The 14,505-nt window shown below is 39.7% G+C and overlaps 1 protein-coding gene across 6 annotated transcripts in view; it reads left to right on the top strand.

Moving 5' to 3' along the window:
• ALKBH8 (alkB homolog 8, tRNA methyltransferase) overlaps nt 1-14,505 on the top strand; it is a 91,987-nt gene that overhangs the window by 40,457 nt on the left and 37,025 nt on the right. For all 6 annotated transcript variants that reach the window (XR_005990242.1, XR_005990243.1, XM_041770952.1 and 3 more), the window contains exon 9: nt 12,811-12,962. Coding sequence is in view for 4 of the 6 variants with exons in the window: in XM_041770952.1 (XP_041626886.1) it covers nt 12,811-12,962 (152 nt within the window). In the remaining 2 variants the exon portion in view is untranslated. The remainder of the gene's footprint in view (nt 1-12,810; nt 12,963-14,505) is intronic.

Below are 14,505 nucleotides of genomic sequence, written 5' to 3' on the forward strand. Positions count from 1 at the left end.
GTTCTCCTCTTTCCTGCTTGAGCCACCAGAATCATGCCCCATGTCTGCACATTGATGTGTCCAGATTTCAACCCCCAGGGACATCTGTGCCCTTTTTATGGTAAATAGTAACCTTTTATTTTGATGAAATTCAAGTTTAATGGGAAATTGCAAGTGAAATATAATGAGGTCCTTTCATCTTTCTCCTAGATTTACCAATTGTGAACATTTCACCATGTATTTTATTGTTCTTATATATATTATCATTATTATTAATATTGCTGAATCATTTGAGAGTAAGTTGCAGACATCATGACTCTTTACTCTTATATGCTTTATTGCATATTTCCTGAGAGCAAGGATATTCGTTATATCCGGGATCTGGCTCCTTGGCCAAATTTAGCCCTTAGCCTGCTTCATGTCACTCTTAAGCGAAGAATAGTTTTACTTTTTTATTTGTATTTTTAAAATTTTTATGATTATTATGATTATTATTATTTTGGTTTTTACATTTTTAAGGGGTTGTAAAAAACAAAAACAGAACATGTGACAGAAACTGTGTGTGGCCCTCTTTGCCTCAAATGTTTAGTATTTGGCCCTTCTACAGAAAAAGTTTGCCAACCTTGATAATATAAAGCTGCTGTGCAACTCAAATTCAGAAATATCAGCACTGATAAAAATACTCTTATACTGTCCATCTTCACATTTTGCTGGTTGTGCTTCATAGCATAGTAGTATTGAAGACTGCCGGCAGTTAGAAGAGCACAACCAGATTTTACTCAGGGACTATTGCAGTAGGAGGGAAGGGACCACAGCATAGAACTGGGCTGGATCCCAAATACAGCAAGGAGAAGTCAGCCAGATAGCCAAGGAGCTGGGGTGGGGCTGAATAAATCCAAGTGGAAGCATCAGCGATGAAGCAGCAGGGGGAGGCTGGGTTCTGGCCAAGGACTGTAGGGTTCTTGCTGATCAGAGGTCCCCTGGGGGATGGTTGGACAGTGAGGAATTGGGTCGGATATTGAGGAGGATCAGATGTCGAGAGTGGGGGATTCTGGTCAAACCGACTCAGCAGGACTCTTGCTAAAGTTGGGCTCTTGGCGGTGATGCCCAAGGATGGGGCCGAATCAGGCTCAGAGGAGTCCAACTAAGGTTTGGTTGAGCAGAGAATCTTTGTTACTGGTTTGTAGTATGCTCTCCCTCTAATTCACAATTCCGTCTTCAAAACTGATTAGTTGTCTGGTCTCTACTTTTCTTTACTTTGAAACAATTCCTCAGCTTCTCTTTGTCTTTTGGGATGTTGGCATATTTAAAGGGGCCAGTTTTGTAGAATGTCCCTCAATTGGAGTTTGTTTGATTTAATTTAATCTCAGAGAAATGTGTTATGCACTGTCAGCAGGAATATAGCTTTAGCCTTAGAGGAGAAGCATCAAACTACTAAAATTTCCATATATTCCACTTAAAATACTGCTGAGTTCTGTATTTATTAGTAACGTCCTGCTTGGAGATTTTAACCGATGCATTTTAATAAGAAATCAAGGAAATGAATGTGTAAATCACTCTGTAATGTGTCCTGAATATGAGCCATAAAACAAATGGCCTGATTTTGTGCAATGAGGCTTAAATTTACCTGATTTTTTTTCAAGGCCATCTAAAATATTTACACTTACAATAAATGAAAATGGTGAGGCAATCCAGTGGGTTTTTGTGTGTGTGTGTGTGTGTGTGTTTTTATTGGAGTTTGATTTGCCAACATATACTTTAACACCAAGTGCTCATCCCGTCAAGTGCCCCCCTCAATGCCCATCAACCAGTTACCCCATCCCCCTGCAAACCTCCCTTTCCATTACCCCTTGTTCGTATCCCAAAGTTAGGAGTTTCTCATGGTTTACCCTCTCTGATATTTCCCACTCATTTTCTCTCCTTTCCCCTATAATCCTTTTCACTATTTTTTATAATCCCTGAATGAATGAAACCATATATTGTTTGTCCTTCTCTGCTTGACTTACTTCACTCAGCATTATACCCTCCAGTTCCATCCATGTTGAAGCAAATGGTGGGTATTCATCATTTCTATGGCTGAGTAATATTCCATGGTATACATATACCACATCTTCTTTAACCATTCATCTTTTGATGGACACCTCTGGACTCCTTCCAGAGTTTGGCTATTGTGGACATTGTGCTATAAACATTGGGGTGCAGGTGTTTTGGTCTTTCACTGCATCTGTATCTTTGGGGTAAATCCCCAGCAATGCAGTTGCTGGGCTGTAGGGTAGCTCTATTTTTAACTCTTGGAGGAATCTCCACACAGTTTTCCAGAGTGACTGTACCAGTTCACATTCCCACCAACAGTGCAAGAGGGTTCCCCTTTCTCCACATCCTCTCCAACATTTGTGGTTTCCTGTCTTGTTAATTTTCACCATTCTCACTGGTGTGAGGTGGGATCTCCTTGTGGTTTTGATTTGTATTTCCCTGATGGCAAGGGATGCGGAGCATTTTCTCATGTGCTTGTTGGCCATGTGTATGTCTTCTTTGGTGAAATTTCTGTTCATGTCTTCTGCCCATTTCATGATTGTATAGTTTGTTTCTTTGCTGTTGAGTTTAATAAGTTCTTTATAGGGGCAGCCTGGGTGGCTCAGAGGTTTAGCGCCACCTTCAGCCCAGGGCCTGATCCTGGAGACCCGGGGTCAAGTCCCGCATGGGGCTCCCTGCATGGAGCCTGCTTCTCCCTCTGCCTGTGTCTCTGCCTCTCTCTCTCTCTCTCTCTCTCTCTCTCTCTCTCTTTCTCTCTGTGTCTCTCATGAATAAATAAATAAAATCTTAAAAAAAAATAAGTTCTTTATAGATCTTGGATACTAACCCTTTATCTGATATGTCATTTGCAAATGTCTTCTCCCATTCTGTAGGTTGTCTTTTAGTTTTGTTAACTGTTTCTTTTGCTGTGCAGAAGCTTTTTATCTTAAGTCCCAATAGTTCATTTTTGCTTTTGTTTCCCTCGCATTCATAGATATATATTGCAAGAAGTTGCTGTGGCCAAGTTTAAAAAGGGTGTTGCCTGTGTTCTCCTCTAGGATTTTGATGGATTCTTGTCTCACATTTAGATCTTTGATCCATTTTGAGTTTATCTTTTGTATGGTGTAAGGGAATGGTCCAGTTTCATTCTTCTGCACATGGCTGTCCAATTTTCCCAGCACCATATATTGAAGAGACTGTCCTTTTTCCAGTGGATAGTCTTTCCTGCTTTGTCCAATATTAGTTGACTGTAGAGTTGAGGGCTCATTTCTGGGTTCTCTATTCTGTTCCATTGATCTATGTGTCTTTTTTTGTGCCAGTACCACACTGTCTTGACAATCACAGCCCTGTAGTACAACTTGAAATCCTGCATTATGATACGTTCTGGTTTTCTTTTTCAATATTCCCCTGGTTATTCGGGGTCTTTTCTGATTCCACACAAATCTTAAGGTGATTTGTTCCAACTCTCTGAGGAAAGTCCATGGCATTTTGATAGGGATTGCATTGAACATGTAAATTGCCCTGGGTAGTATAGACATTTTCACAACATTAATTCTTCCAAACTATAAGCATGGAATATTTTTCCATCTCTTTGTGTCTTCCTCAATTTCTTCCAGAAATATTCTGTAGTTTTTAGGGTATAGATCCTTTACCTCTTTGGTTAGGTTTATTCCTAGCTATCTTACACTTTGGGGTGCAATTATAAATGGGATTGATTCCTTAATTTCTCCTTTTTTTAAAGATTTTTATTTATTTGTTCATGAGAGACACAGAGAGAGAGAGAGAGAGAGAGAGAGAGAGAGAGAGAGAGGCAGAGACACAGGCAGAGGGAGAAGCAGGCTCCATGCAGGGAGCCCGACGAGGGACTCGATCCCAGATGTCCAGGATCAGGCCCTGGGCTGAAGGTGGCACTAAACCGTGGAGCCACCTGGGCTGCCCAATTTCTCCAACTTCAGTCTCATTGTTAGTGTATAGAAATGCCACTGATTTCTGGGCATTGATTTTATATCCTGTCACATTGCTGAATTGCTCTTTGAGTTACTTCCAAATTTCTTCTTGTGATTGTTTTCAAGTTTCAAAGTATTATGGTCTGAAAATAGGCTGGGGGCAATCCCAGTCTTTTGGTATCGGTTGAGACCTGATTTGTGACCCAGTGTGTGGTCTATTCTGGAGTAAGTTCCATGTGCACTTGAGAAGAATGTGTATTCAGTTGCGTTCGGATGCAAAGTTCGGTATGTATTTGTGAAATCCATCTGGTCCAGTGTATCATTTAAAGCTCTTGTTTCTTTGGAGATGTTGTGCTTAGAAAATTGGTCATTTGCAGAAAGTGCCGTGTGGAAGTCTCCTACTGTTAGTGTATTGTTATCTAAATATCTCTTTCTTTAGTTAATAATTCATTGATATACTTAGCAGCTCCTACATTAGGGGCATAAATATTCATGATTGTTAGGTCCTCTTGTTGGATAGATCCTTCAAGGATGATATAGTGTCCCTCTTCATCTCTTGCTACAGTCTTTGGGATAAACTTTAATTTATCTGATATGAGGATGGCTACCCCAGCTTTCTTTTGAGGACCATTTGAATGGTAAATGGAACACCACCCTTTCATTTTCAGGCTGGAGGTGTCCTAAGACCTAAAATGAGTCTCTTGTAGACAGCAAATAGATGAGTCTTGCTTTTTTATCCAGTCTGAAACCCTGTGTCTTTTGATGGGATCATTTAGCCCATTCGTGTTCAGAGTTACTATTGAAAGATATGAATTTAGTATCATTGTAATACCTCTTTAGTCGCTGTTTTTGTGGACTATTTCCCTGGGCTTCCTCTTTCGTTTACAGGGTCCCCCTTAATATTTCTTGCAGAGCTGGTTTGGTGGTCACATATTCTTAGAGTTTTTGCCTATCTTGGAAGCTCTTTATCTCTCCTTCTATTCTGAATAAGAACCTTGCTGGATATAGTATTCTTGGCTGCATGTTCTTCTCATTTAGGACCCTGAATATATCCTGCCAGCCCTTTCTGGTCTGCCAGCTCTCTGTGGAGAGGTCTGCTGTTAATCTAATATTTCTCCCCATATAAGTTAGGGATCTCTTGCATCTTGCTGCTTTAAGGATTTTCTCTTTATCTTTGGAATTTTCAATTTTCACTATTAAATATCGAGGTGTTGAATGGTTTTTATTTATTTGGCAGGGGGGACATTTCTATCTCCTAGACCTGAATGCCTGTTTCTCTCCCCAAGTTAGGGAAGTTCTCAGCTATGATTTGTTTAAGTATGTTTTCTGGCCCTCTGTTCCTCTTGGCGCCCTCTGGAACCCCAATTATATGTAGATTTTTTTCTTCTGAGGCTGTCATTTATTTCCCTCAACCTATCTTCATGGTCTTTTAATTGTTTTTCTCTTTTTTCCTCAGCTTCCTTCCTTGCCATCACTTTGTCTTCTATGTCACTCACCGTTTCTTCTACCTCATTAACCCTTGTCATTAGAACCTCCAGTTTGGATTGCATCTCATTTAACTGGTTTTTAATTTCGGCGTGATTAGTACTTAATTCTGTAATCATGAAGTCTCTTGAATCCTTTATGCTTTTTTCCAGAGCCACCAGTAGCTTTATAATTGTGCTTCTGAATTGGCTTTCTGACATTGATATGTAATCCAAATTCTCTAACTCTGTGGCAGAGATTAGTGTTTCTGATTCTTTTGTGGTGAGTTTTTTCTAGTCATTTTGCTCAGTGCAGAGTGGCTATATGAGTGGGCTGTGTCAAGAATATCAACCATGACCTAAGTAAATTTCACCCTATATGATTCTACAAATTGAAAAGAAAGATCAGAATGAAATAAAAGGACCACTAAAGTGAAAAACAAATTTTAAAACAAAACAGTGAAAAAATAAAAGGCAAAAAATCCCAAAGAAGAATAGAAAAAAAAAAAGAGAGAAGAAAAAAAAGGAGGGGAACTGGGAGATGGTGGTGGTGATGAAGTTGTAGTGGAGGGAGAATGTAGTCTACCTGAGGGGTTCTAGAGGGTGATCCTCTTTTTTCTAAGTATATTAAGTTCTGTGTTAGAAGATGCTCAGTCCCAAATTTATATAAACCAGAAATACTGGTAGAAGGCCCTAACATTGACCACCAAAACATAAATGAGATAAAAGAGGGGGGCAGAATGGGAATGAGGAATCTCACAGACTGAACCAGCACGGTATACCACTTGGTTGTGGGTGCATGCTCGTCATGTTTTAGAAGGTTTTTACTTCCACCATTGTAGAACAAAATGAAGCAGAGAAAAGAGAAAACACAAAACCAAAAAAACATTTTTTGTATATTTCCCAAAACTAAGTTGAGTATGTTTGAACGGATTCTAGAAGTGGAAAATATATCTAGGACCTGTAATTGTAGAAATATAAGAGTCAAAAAGGAAGAATCTTAAAAATGAAGAGGTGGTAAAATATTGTAGTTAAGGTGGGAAAAGAGAAAAAAAATTGGATATTTACAGTCTGATATAAAAACAAGTTGTATTGGAAAAAAGAAGGAAAAAAAAATAAGAGGGGTACCCTCTAGTTCTATATATTATAAATCCCTTGACTTCCCCTGGAGCTTTCCAACGCTGCTTGGTCAAGAACTTGCTCTTCCCCTGTGCTTCCAGCTGGTCTTCAGAGAGAGGGGCCTGCTGTACTGATTCTCATGTGTGTGCACCTAGGAGAGCTGCCCCGCCTCCTGCCAGGTGCCAGACTCAGTGGGAGCTGTTGACCCAGTGAGGCCTCTGTCCCTTGGCAGCCCCGCCTCTTCCAGGCACAAGGTGACACAAGGAGGAACAACACCACTGGCAGCGGCAAGCTCTCCAGCTCTGGAGTCAGCTTCCACAGTAACTACTGTAGTCTCCCAGTCCGCACTGGTTTGGATGCCCCTGGGTGGTGGGGGTGCACTGATTTGCACAGCTTGGGGGCACCCAGCAGTGGAAGAGTCCTTGCTGTCCTGTGCCCTCCCATGTCTGTCTGTCCCAGGGGGAGCGCAGGATCCTGGGCTGTGTCTTCTTGGCGCCCTGGATCCAGGGCCTGTGCTACTGGAATCGCACTCCCGGGGTGCAGCTCCTGAAGGCAGCAGGGTGCAGACCCCTCAGTCTGGAGCCCTCGACTGACCGACTGGCTTCTCCCCAAGGCCCCGCCGGGCTGCGCTCCAGCCTTTTACCAAGCTTGGCCCACAGTCTGTGCCACTCTCTCCCCCCAGGTGCGCTTCCTGTATTAGTGACTCTGGGAAACTGGAGGCTCCACTGCCCCTCCTGCGATTCTGCTTGATTTCCCTGCTAAGCACCTTTCAGTTTGGGAAGAATCTGGTGTGGATTTTTTAAAGTTCCTGCTTCTCCGGGGCTGGGCTTTCCTGTCCTGGGGGCTTTTACCGCCTGGTCTTAGCCTGGCTCTTCGCGGGGTCCCTCCCCCACTTGGTTCTTTTTTATTTATTTTTTTCCACCTTCCTACCTCCTTAGAAGCAAAAGCCCTTCTCTCTGTAGCATTCCAGCTGTTCTGTCTTTAAATCTCAGGTCGAATTCGTAGGTTTTCAGGATGGCTTGAAAGTAATATAGGTAAGTTGGTGGGGCCAGGTGAGTTGAGGACCCCTACTCCTCTGCCATCTTGCCCCCACCTCTCGATCCAGTGGTTTCAAGTACTTCTAGAATTTTGAGAATATTCACAGTTTCTTGTTTTAAGCTTAAGCATTTTTACTATTGATGCACTTAAGAGTAATGGTATTTTAGCAAATATAAAATGAAAAATTTCTTTTCATAGGCCTCTGTTATAAACATATTTTAATCTATTCTGGGTAACGGTACAGATTCTCCTAAACGTCATTTCAATCACATTATTTTCTTTCTTTTTCTCTTTCTTTTTTCTAAAAATTTTATTTATTTGAGAGAGTATAAGCATTAGGAGCATAAGCATTAGGGCAGAGGGAGAGGGAGAAACAGACTCCCCACTGAGTAGGGATCCCAACTTGGGGCTAATCCTCAGGACCCCAGGATCTTGACCTGAACCAGCCAGAGGCAGACATTAACTGACTGAGCCACCCAGATGTCCCCAATAACATTATTTTTTTGTTCAAAGCATATTATGCAGTTAAATGTTAAGAATAGTTTATCTCTATAATATTGAATTGCAGTCAATATTTGTTTTTAAGCCTTTCTCTTGTATCAAAATTCTTTACAATGATTTTAGGGAAGAAAAACCATCAGTGTTATTGTTAAAGGCTTCCATTGATACCCATTGGCTCTATTGTGATTATGTGTGTGTGTAGGGAAGGGGTAGAGTAAGGAGGGAGGGGCTACGGGTAGAGTAGGAGGGAGGGGCTACAGGTAGAGACTAATAGAAAGAGGCTGGCCAAATAATGATATACCAACCATGGAGGTATTCATTAATATCTCTGGGGAGATGGGAGAAGAGATGAAGAAGCGTATTTAATACACTTAAAAATATGCATAAACCACAGGTAATACCCCTTGATGAAAGAAAAAAAAACAAAAACTTTGATCTCTGCTGAAAACAAAGCACTAGAAAGTAGTACTGGGGGATAGAGATTGAAGGTTGATTTGGGGCACCCGGCTGGCTCAGTCTGTGGAATATGTGACTCTTCATCTTAGGCTTGTGAATTCGAGCCCTAAGTCAGGGGTAAAGTTAATTTTAAGAAAAAAAGGTTGGGATCCCTAGGTGGCTCAGCAGTTTAGTGCCTGCCTTCAGCCCAGGGCGTGATCCTGGAGTCCCGGGATCAAGTCCCACATCGGGCTCCCTGCATGGAGCCTGCTTCTCCCTCTGCCTGTGTCTCTGCCTCTCTCTCTGTCTGTCTCTCGTGAATAAATAAATAAAATCTTAAAAAAAAAAAAAAAGAAAAAAGAAAAAAAGAAGGTTGATAAACTCCGCCCTGTAATGTTAATTCCAAACTCTTAATTTGATCTAGTTCAGATTTACTATTCTAACCACCATGCCTTAAATAAAAAAATGGCAGCCTGGCAGCACATGAGTCAAACATAGCAGGCAGGCATGTTCTGTTTTGGCTCGGCCAGTGGTGGTCTATGTGGTAGCATTTAAAAAAATTGCCTGGATGTAAAAATCAGCTTCCACCTAAAAATCTCAATCTTCAGCTTCTTTTGAAAATGGGAAATCTTGAGCAGCCTGGGTGGCTCAGCGGTTTAGCGCCACCTTCCACCCAGGGCCTGATCCTGGAGACCCTGGATTGAGTCCCATGTCAGGCTCCCTGCATGGAGCCTGCTTTCTCTCTCTCTCTCATGAATAAATAAGTAAAATCTTTAAAAACAAAGAAAATGGGAAATCTGACAACATTGGGCCATTGGATCCCTTGGCCCTGGTCCTGGGGACAGTCTGGGGCCTTATGTAGATGAGGCCTGTGTTCTCAAGTTCTCTGCACATCCCACCACGCCTGGGCTGAGCATCAGCTATCAGGTATTACTGTGCTCACACTCTCGTGTTTTGCGAGGACACAGTCACTTGAATGTGAACTAGAGCTTGTCTGTGTTAGAAGTAGGAAATGGGAAGCTAGAATGAGTGGAAAAGTGAAGAAAAGTGGAAGAGAACACTCTGTTTTGAAATAAAACTGTTTGTTTGTATGTATTTAACAGCGAACAATGTATTTCTAGACCAACCCACCTGCTTCACTCCTTGAGGTTATCTGACTGGCTTGGCAGATGTTTATTTATATATTTATTTGACTCTCCTTTTATTTTTTTATTTTATTTTTTTTAAATTTTTATTTATTTATGATAGTCACACACACAGAGAGAGAGAGAGGCAGAGACATAGACAGACAGAGGGAGAAGCAGGCTCCATGCACCGGGAGCCCGACGTGGGATTCGATCCTGGGTCTCCAGGATTGCGCCCTGGGCCAAAGGCAGGCGCTAAACCGCTGCGCCACCCAGGGATCCCTTTGACTCTCCTTTTAAATCAGTTTTGGAGCATTTTCTTTCTGCTGGGCCCTGTTCTGAGTTTCACACAATTAGCTCACTTAACTCATACAAGTCACAGTGGAAAGTTTGTTCCATGGTTTTGTCCCTATTTTTAAAGGAAACGAGCATAAAGAGATTATGTAACTTGAACAAAGTCACAAAACCATTAAGTAGCAGAGCCAAGATGAGAAGCCAGGCAGTCTGGCCTCAGGATCTGTGCCCTTAACCATGTTGTTACAGCTGGACCTGATTGCTCCCTCTCCAAATTCATGCTGTGCCCTCTGGCCTTTACTCTCTCGCGCCAGCCCTTGGCAGTAAATTTCCTTTTCTTTTGTCTTTGATGTAGAGCTCAGCTCTGCCTTTATAATATGTAAAACTTTTTCTGGGTGCATTAGCCTGAAGTAATTTCTCCCTCAAATTCCTAAAGATTGTATTATCTTAGAAGATAGAGATGTATCTTCTATTGAACTATTATTTAAACCTAAAAAATGTTTATCTTTTTATTTAATACTTTTTCAACTAGATTATAATTTGACTAGGGAGGAAAGAAAAGATGTTCAGGAATGTCTTAAGAATTCATTATTTTAAAGATATGGATTACCTATTCCTAAAAGTCTGACCTAACTGCTTTTGGCACCCCAAGCAAACTTCCCAATGAGCAGGGAGCCCGACTTAGGGCTTGATCCCACGACCCTGAGATTATGACCTGAGCTGAAATGAAGAGTCAGATGCTTACTAGACCAAGCCACCCAAGAGCCCCAAGGTAGAGCATGGATTTAAATGTCAAAGTGAAACTTTTAAATTGTCTAGAAGAAAATACAAGAGATTATTTCTGCAGCCTAGGGGTAGGCAAAGTTTTTTAAAGAAAGATTTTAGAACACAGTATAAAAGAAAAAAAAAGGTTAGTTGTGTCAGAATTAAAGACTTAACTCATCAAGAAATATCATTAAAAAAAAAAATGAGAAGACATGCCACACTCGGGGAGAAAATATCCAGAATACATATATCTAACAAAGGTTTGGCCTTAAGATTTAAACAGATCCTTCACCAAAAAAAAGTATCAGTGAATGGCTAATAAGCAGGTGGAAAGGTATATAGAATCATTAGTCATCAGAGAAATGCAAATTAAAACCACAATTTCAGGGGCGCCTGGGTGGCTCAGGTGTCTTGCCTCACCTCTTGGTTTTGGCTCAGGTCATGATCTCATGGGTCTTGAGATGGATCCCTGCTTGGGCTGCTGGCTTGGTGGGGAGTCCATTTGAAGATTCTCTCCTTCCGCCCCACCTCCTAGTCACCCATGTATGATTATTATCAAATCAATCAATAAATCTTTAATTAAAAAAAAAACAGTTTCATACCACTTGCTACTCACTAAAATGACTATAATTAAAAACTCAGGTAATTCCAAGTATTGATGAGTATGTCAAGCAGCAACTGTTCCATATTATGTGTTGTTTTCTGATGTTGATGTCCTTGACCCTCAACTAGATTTCACTTACTAAGAAAGTGTCATCCCAAGTTTGCTTGGGGTGCCAAAAGCAGTTAGGTCAGGTTTTTAGGAATAGGTAATCCATATCTTAAAACAATGAATTCTTAAGACATTCTTGAACATCTTTTCTTTCCTCCCTACTCAATCTAAGAAAGATGTATTCAAAGCTATAATGATAATTATGTGTTTGTCTATTTGTCCTATTTTTTATTCACTTTTTGTTTTATGCATTTTGAGGCTGTATTATTATTAGTTAGACGCATACAGATACACAGTTTTTATATATTCCTGGATTGACACTGTTGTTATGAAATGTCCCTTTTTGGGCACCTAGGTGGCTCAATTGGTTAAGCATTGGGCTCTTGATCTCAGCCCAGGTCTGGATCTCAGGGTCATGAGTTCAAGCCCCATGTTGAGCTCCATGCTGGATGTGGAGCCTGCATAAAAAAAAAAAAAAAAAAAAAAAAAAAACGAGAAATATCCCTTTTCATCTCTAGTGATATTTATTCCTTTGAAGTCTACTTTGATTAGGATGGTTATACCACTTTTCTTTTGGTTTTGCTTGGATCATGCAAAATACTTGTCTTCTGTAACATCTTTTTTTTTCTATTTTGATTTTCAACTATTCTATGTCCTTATTTTAAGGTGAGTGTTTCTTGTAATCAGCATGTAATTGGACTTTATTTTTTTAGTCCATTGTGACATTCTTTGTTCTTTAATTAGATGTTGTAGTCTTTTTACATTTGACATAATTATTGATTGGATTTGAGTTTATTGTTTACTTATTTCCTCTTTGCTCCATCTGTTCCTTGTTTTTTTTTCTTCTTTCTCAGATATAGTTTTAATTAACAATTTATGGGCACCTGGCTGGCTCAGAGGAGCATGCAACTCTTAGACTTGGGCCCTACATTTGGGTGTAGAAATTACTTAAAATCTAAAAAAATAAAATATTTGTTATTTTATTTATATCTCTTGAAAAATTTTTAAGTGTACAGTCTTTTTGTTTTAAAGATTTTATTTATTCATGAGAGAGAGAGAAAATGAGAGAGACAGAGACATAGGCAGAGGGAGAAGCAGGCTCCCTGTGGGGAGCCCAGTGTGAGACTCTGTCTCAGGACCCTGGGATCACGACCTGACCCAAAGGCAGATGCTCAACCACTGAGTCACCCAGGTACCCTATGTGTACAATATTTTAATATGATTACCCTGAGGATAACTTCTTAAAAAATAGAGACTTCTATTTCCTTGTTTTTTCTATAGTGCTTAACAATTTGGGGGAATCAAATAGATATTTTCCATAAATTCTTCTAAATTTGCTTTTTTCTTTAATATTTTTAAAAGGACCTGAAATATTTTTATGAATACAGTGTTAAATAAATTATTTTGACTATTGTTTTTAGAATCACACCCAGAAAATTTGATACTGTTCAAGCATCCAAGGGTCCCCAAAGTGGAATTATCACCAGTGATGTTGGAGACTTAACTTTAAGCAAGAGGGGAATGAGGACATCATTTACATTTAGGAAAGTGAGGCAAACGCCTTGTAATTGTAGTAAGTATATAATTTTGATTCTGCAGTAAAATGGAGAACATTTAGTGTAAAAACCTTTTTAAGTCCCATCAGACCCAAGGGGAGCTTTGTCTTAACATCTCTAACAGGATTTCTCATGTTCCATATAACATTATACTCGATATAGATTTTTCTTATCCATCCCCATGGAGTTTGTTCCTTAAAGGCAGGGACTGCATTTTATTGATTTTTATTTTTCCTAAATACAGTACTTGGGCATAGTTGGATGCCAAATAAACATTTTTTTTTTTAAATTGAAGTCACAGTTAAGGGTGCTAAATAATATTGTAGGACGTTAAAATATCACTTGTACAAAAATAGGTTTTATTGGAAACAGCTTGTCAAGTCTCTAAATTACTTCTCTTAACCCAACGAGGAAGTTAGAGATGACAGGTTGTTTCATGGTAAGTAGGTAACTCTAGGGCAGTAAACAGTGGTTTGTGTTTTGGTCAATTTGGAAATCTAGGAGGGAATAAGAGAAGTGCTGAAAAACGTATCGAGAGGATGTTATTTTGAATTGTCTATACAAGTATATCATGACCTGTATTTCATGGTCTCATTATATAAAAATCCCTTTCATTTTGTAAATAGTATCTGTTAGAAAACTTGAAATTTGAAATTGCTATATTTAATATCTTGATGTTAGTGAAGCTTAAAACAGATTTTTGTTTCTTTTGCTAAAAGTGTCATTGAGGCCCTGAAACATCAAATTTTTTATTAAAAATTTATTTAGTATTTGCTGAGTGTCTAACTGACAGTAGTTTTACAAGATACTGAAAAATAAAGCTTGAGGAACTGGAAGTCTAATTGGAGAGACACTGCAAATTTTCTTATGCAAAAGTTTCTTTATTGCAAATGTTAATTATAAAGGTAAGGCATGTTATAGAAGCTCTGAATGTGTATTCAGTTTACAGATGTTTTTCATCTTCAAGGACATCTTTTTGGATACTTTTGATCAAAATTTGAATTTTTAGGAAACGGGTTTCTCCTCCCTTTAGATTACTTAGATATTTATAATTGCCAAGAGAATAAAATTTTACCAAGACTGGTTTAGGATCATTGTTGAGTGTGTGGTACTGTAATTCTAATGTGACCAAGATTACGTAACCAGTCAGTTTTCACCTGCACATTTTAGAGCTGTCGGGCTTTGTACCCCTTTTTAAATGTCTTCGTGAAATGTTTAGAGCTGCACTACAAATGGTAGCAGAAACCAGCTCTCTCCCACCCCCTTCTCCAGAGTTAGGAAGAATTCCTGAAGTCATGGACGCTGCTGCCCACATCTGAGCTGCCGCATGATTTCTAACTATGCCTGTGTCCTGACTGTGGCTTCTCTGGGAGCAGTGCTCCTTCCTTCTGCATGTCCTGCAATAAAAACGTGTATCGTAGACTTCAGCTGAAGATAAAGGGAAATTATAGCATAGCAGAGGACGGGCAAGGATTTAAAATGAGTGTTAGACATGATTGCTGGGAACAAGAAATGACTTCAGAATTGATTTAATTAGGGTAACAGTGTACTCTCAGTTTC

The sequence above is a fragment of the Vulpes lagopus genome, chromosome 10 (genome assembly GCF_018345385.1).
Source record: "Vulpes lagopus strain Blue_001 chromosome 10, ASM1834538v1, whole genome shotgun sequence".
NCBI classification, from domain to species: Eukaryota; Metazoa; Chordata; class Mammalia; order Carnivora; family Canidae; genus Vulpes; species Vulpes lagopus.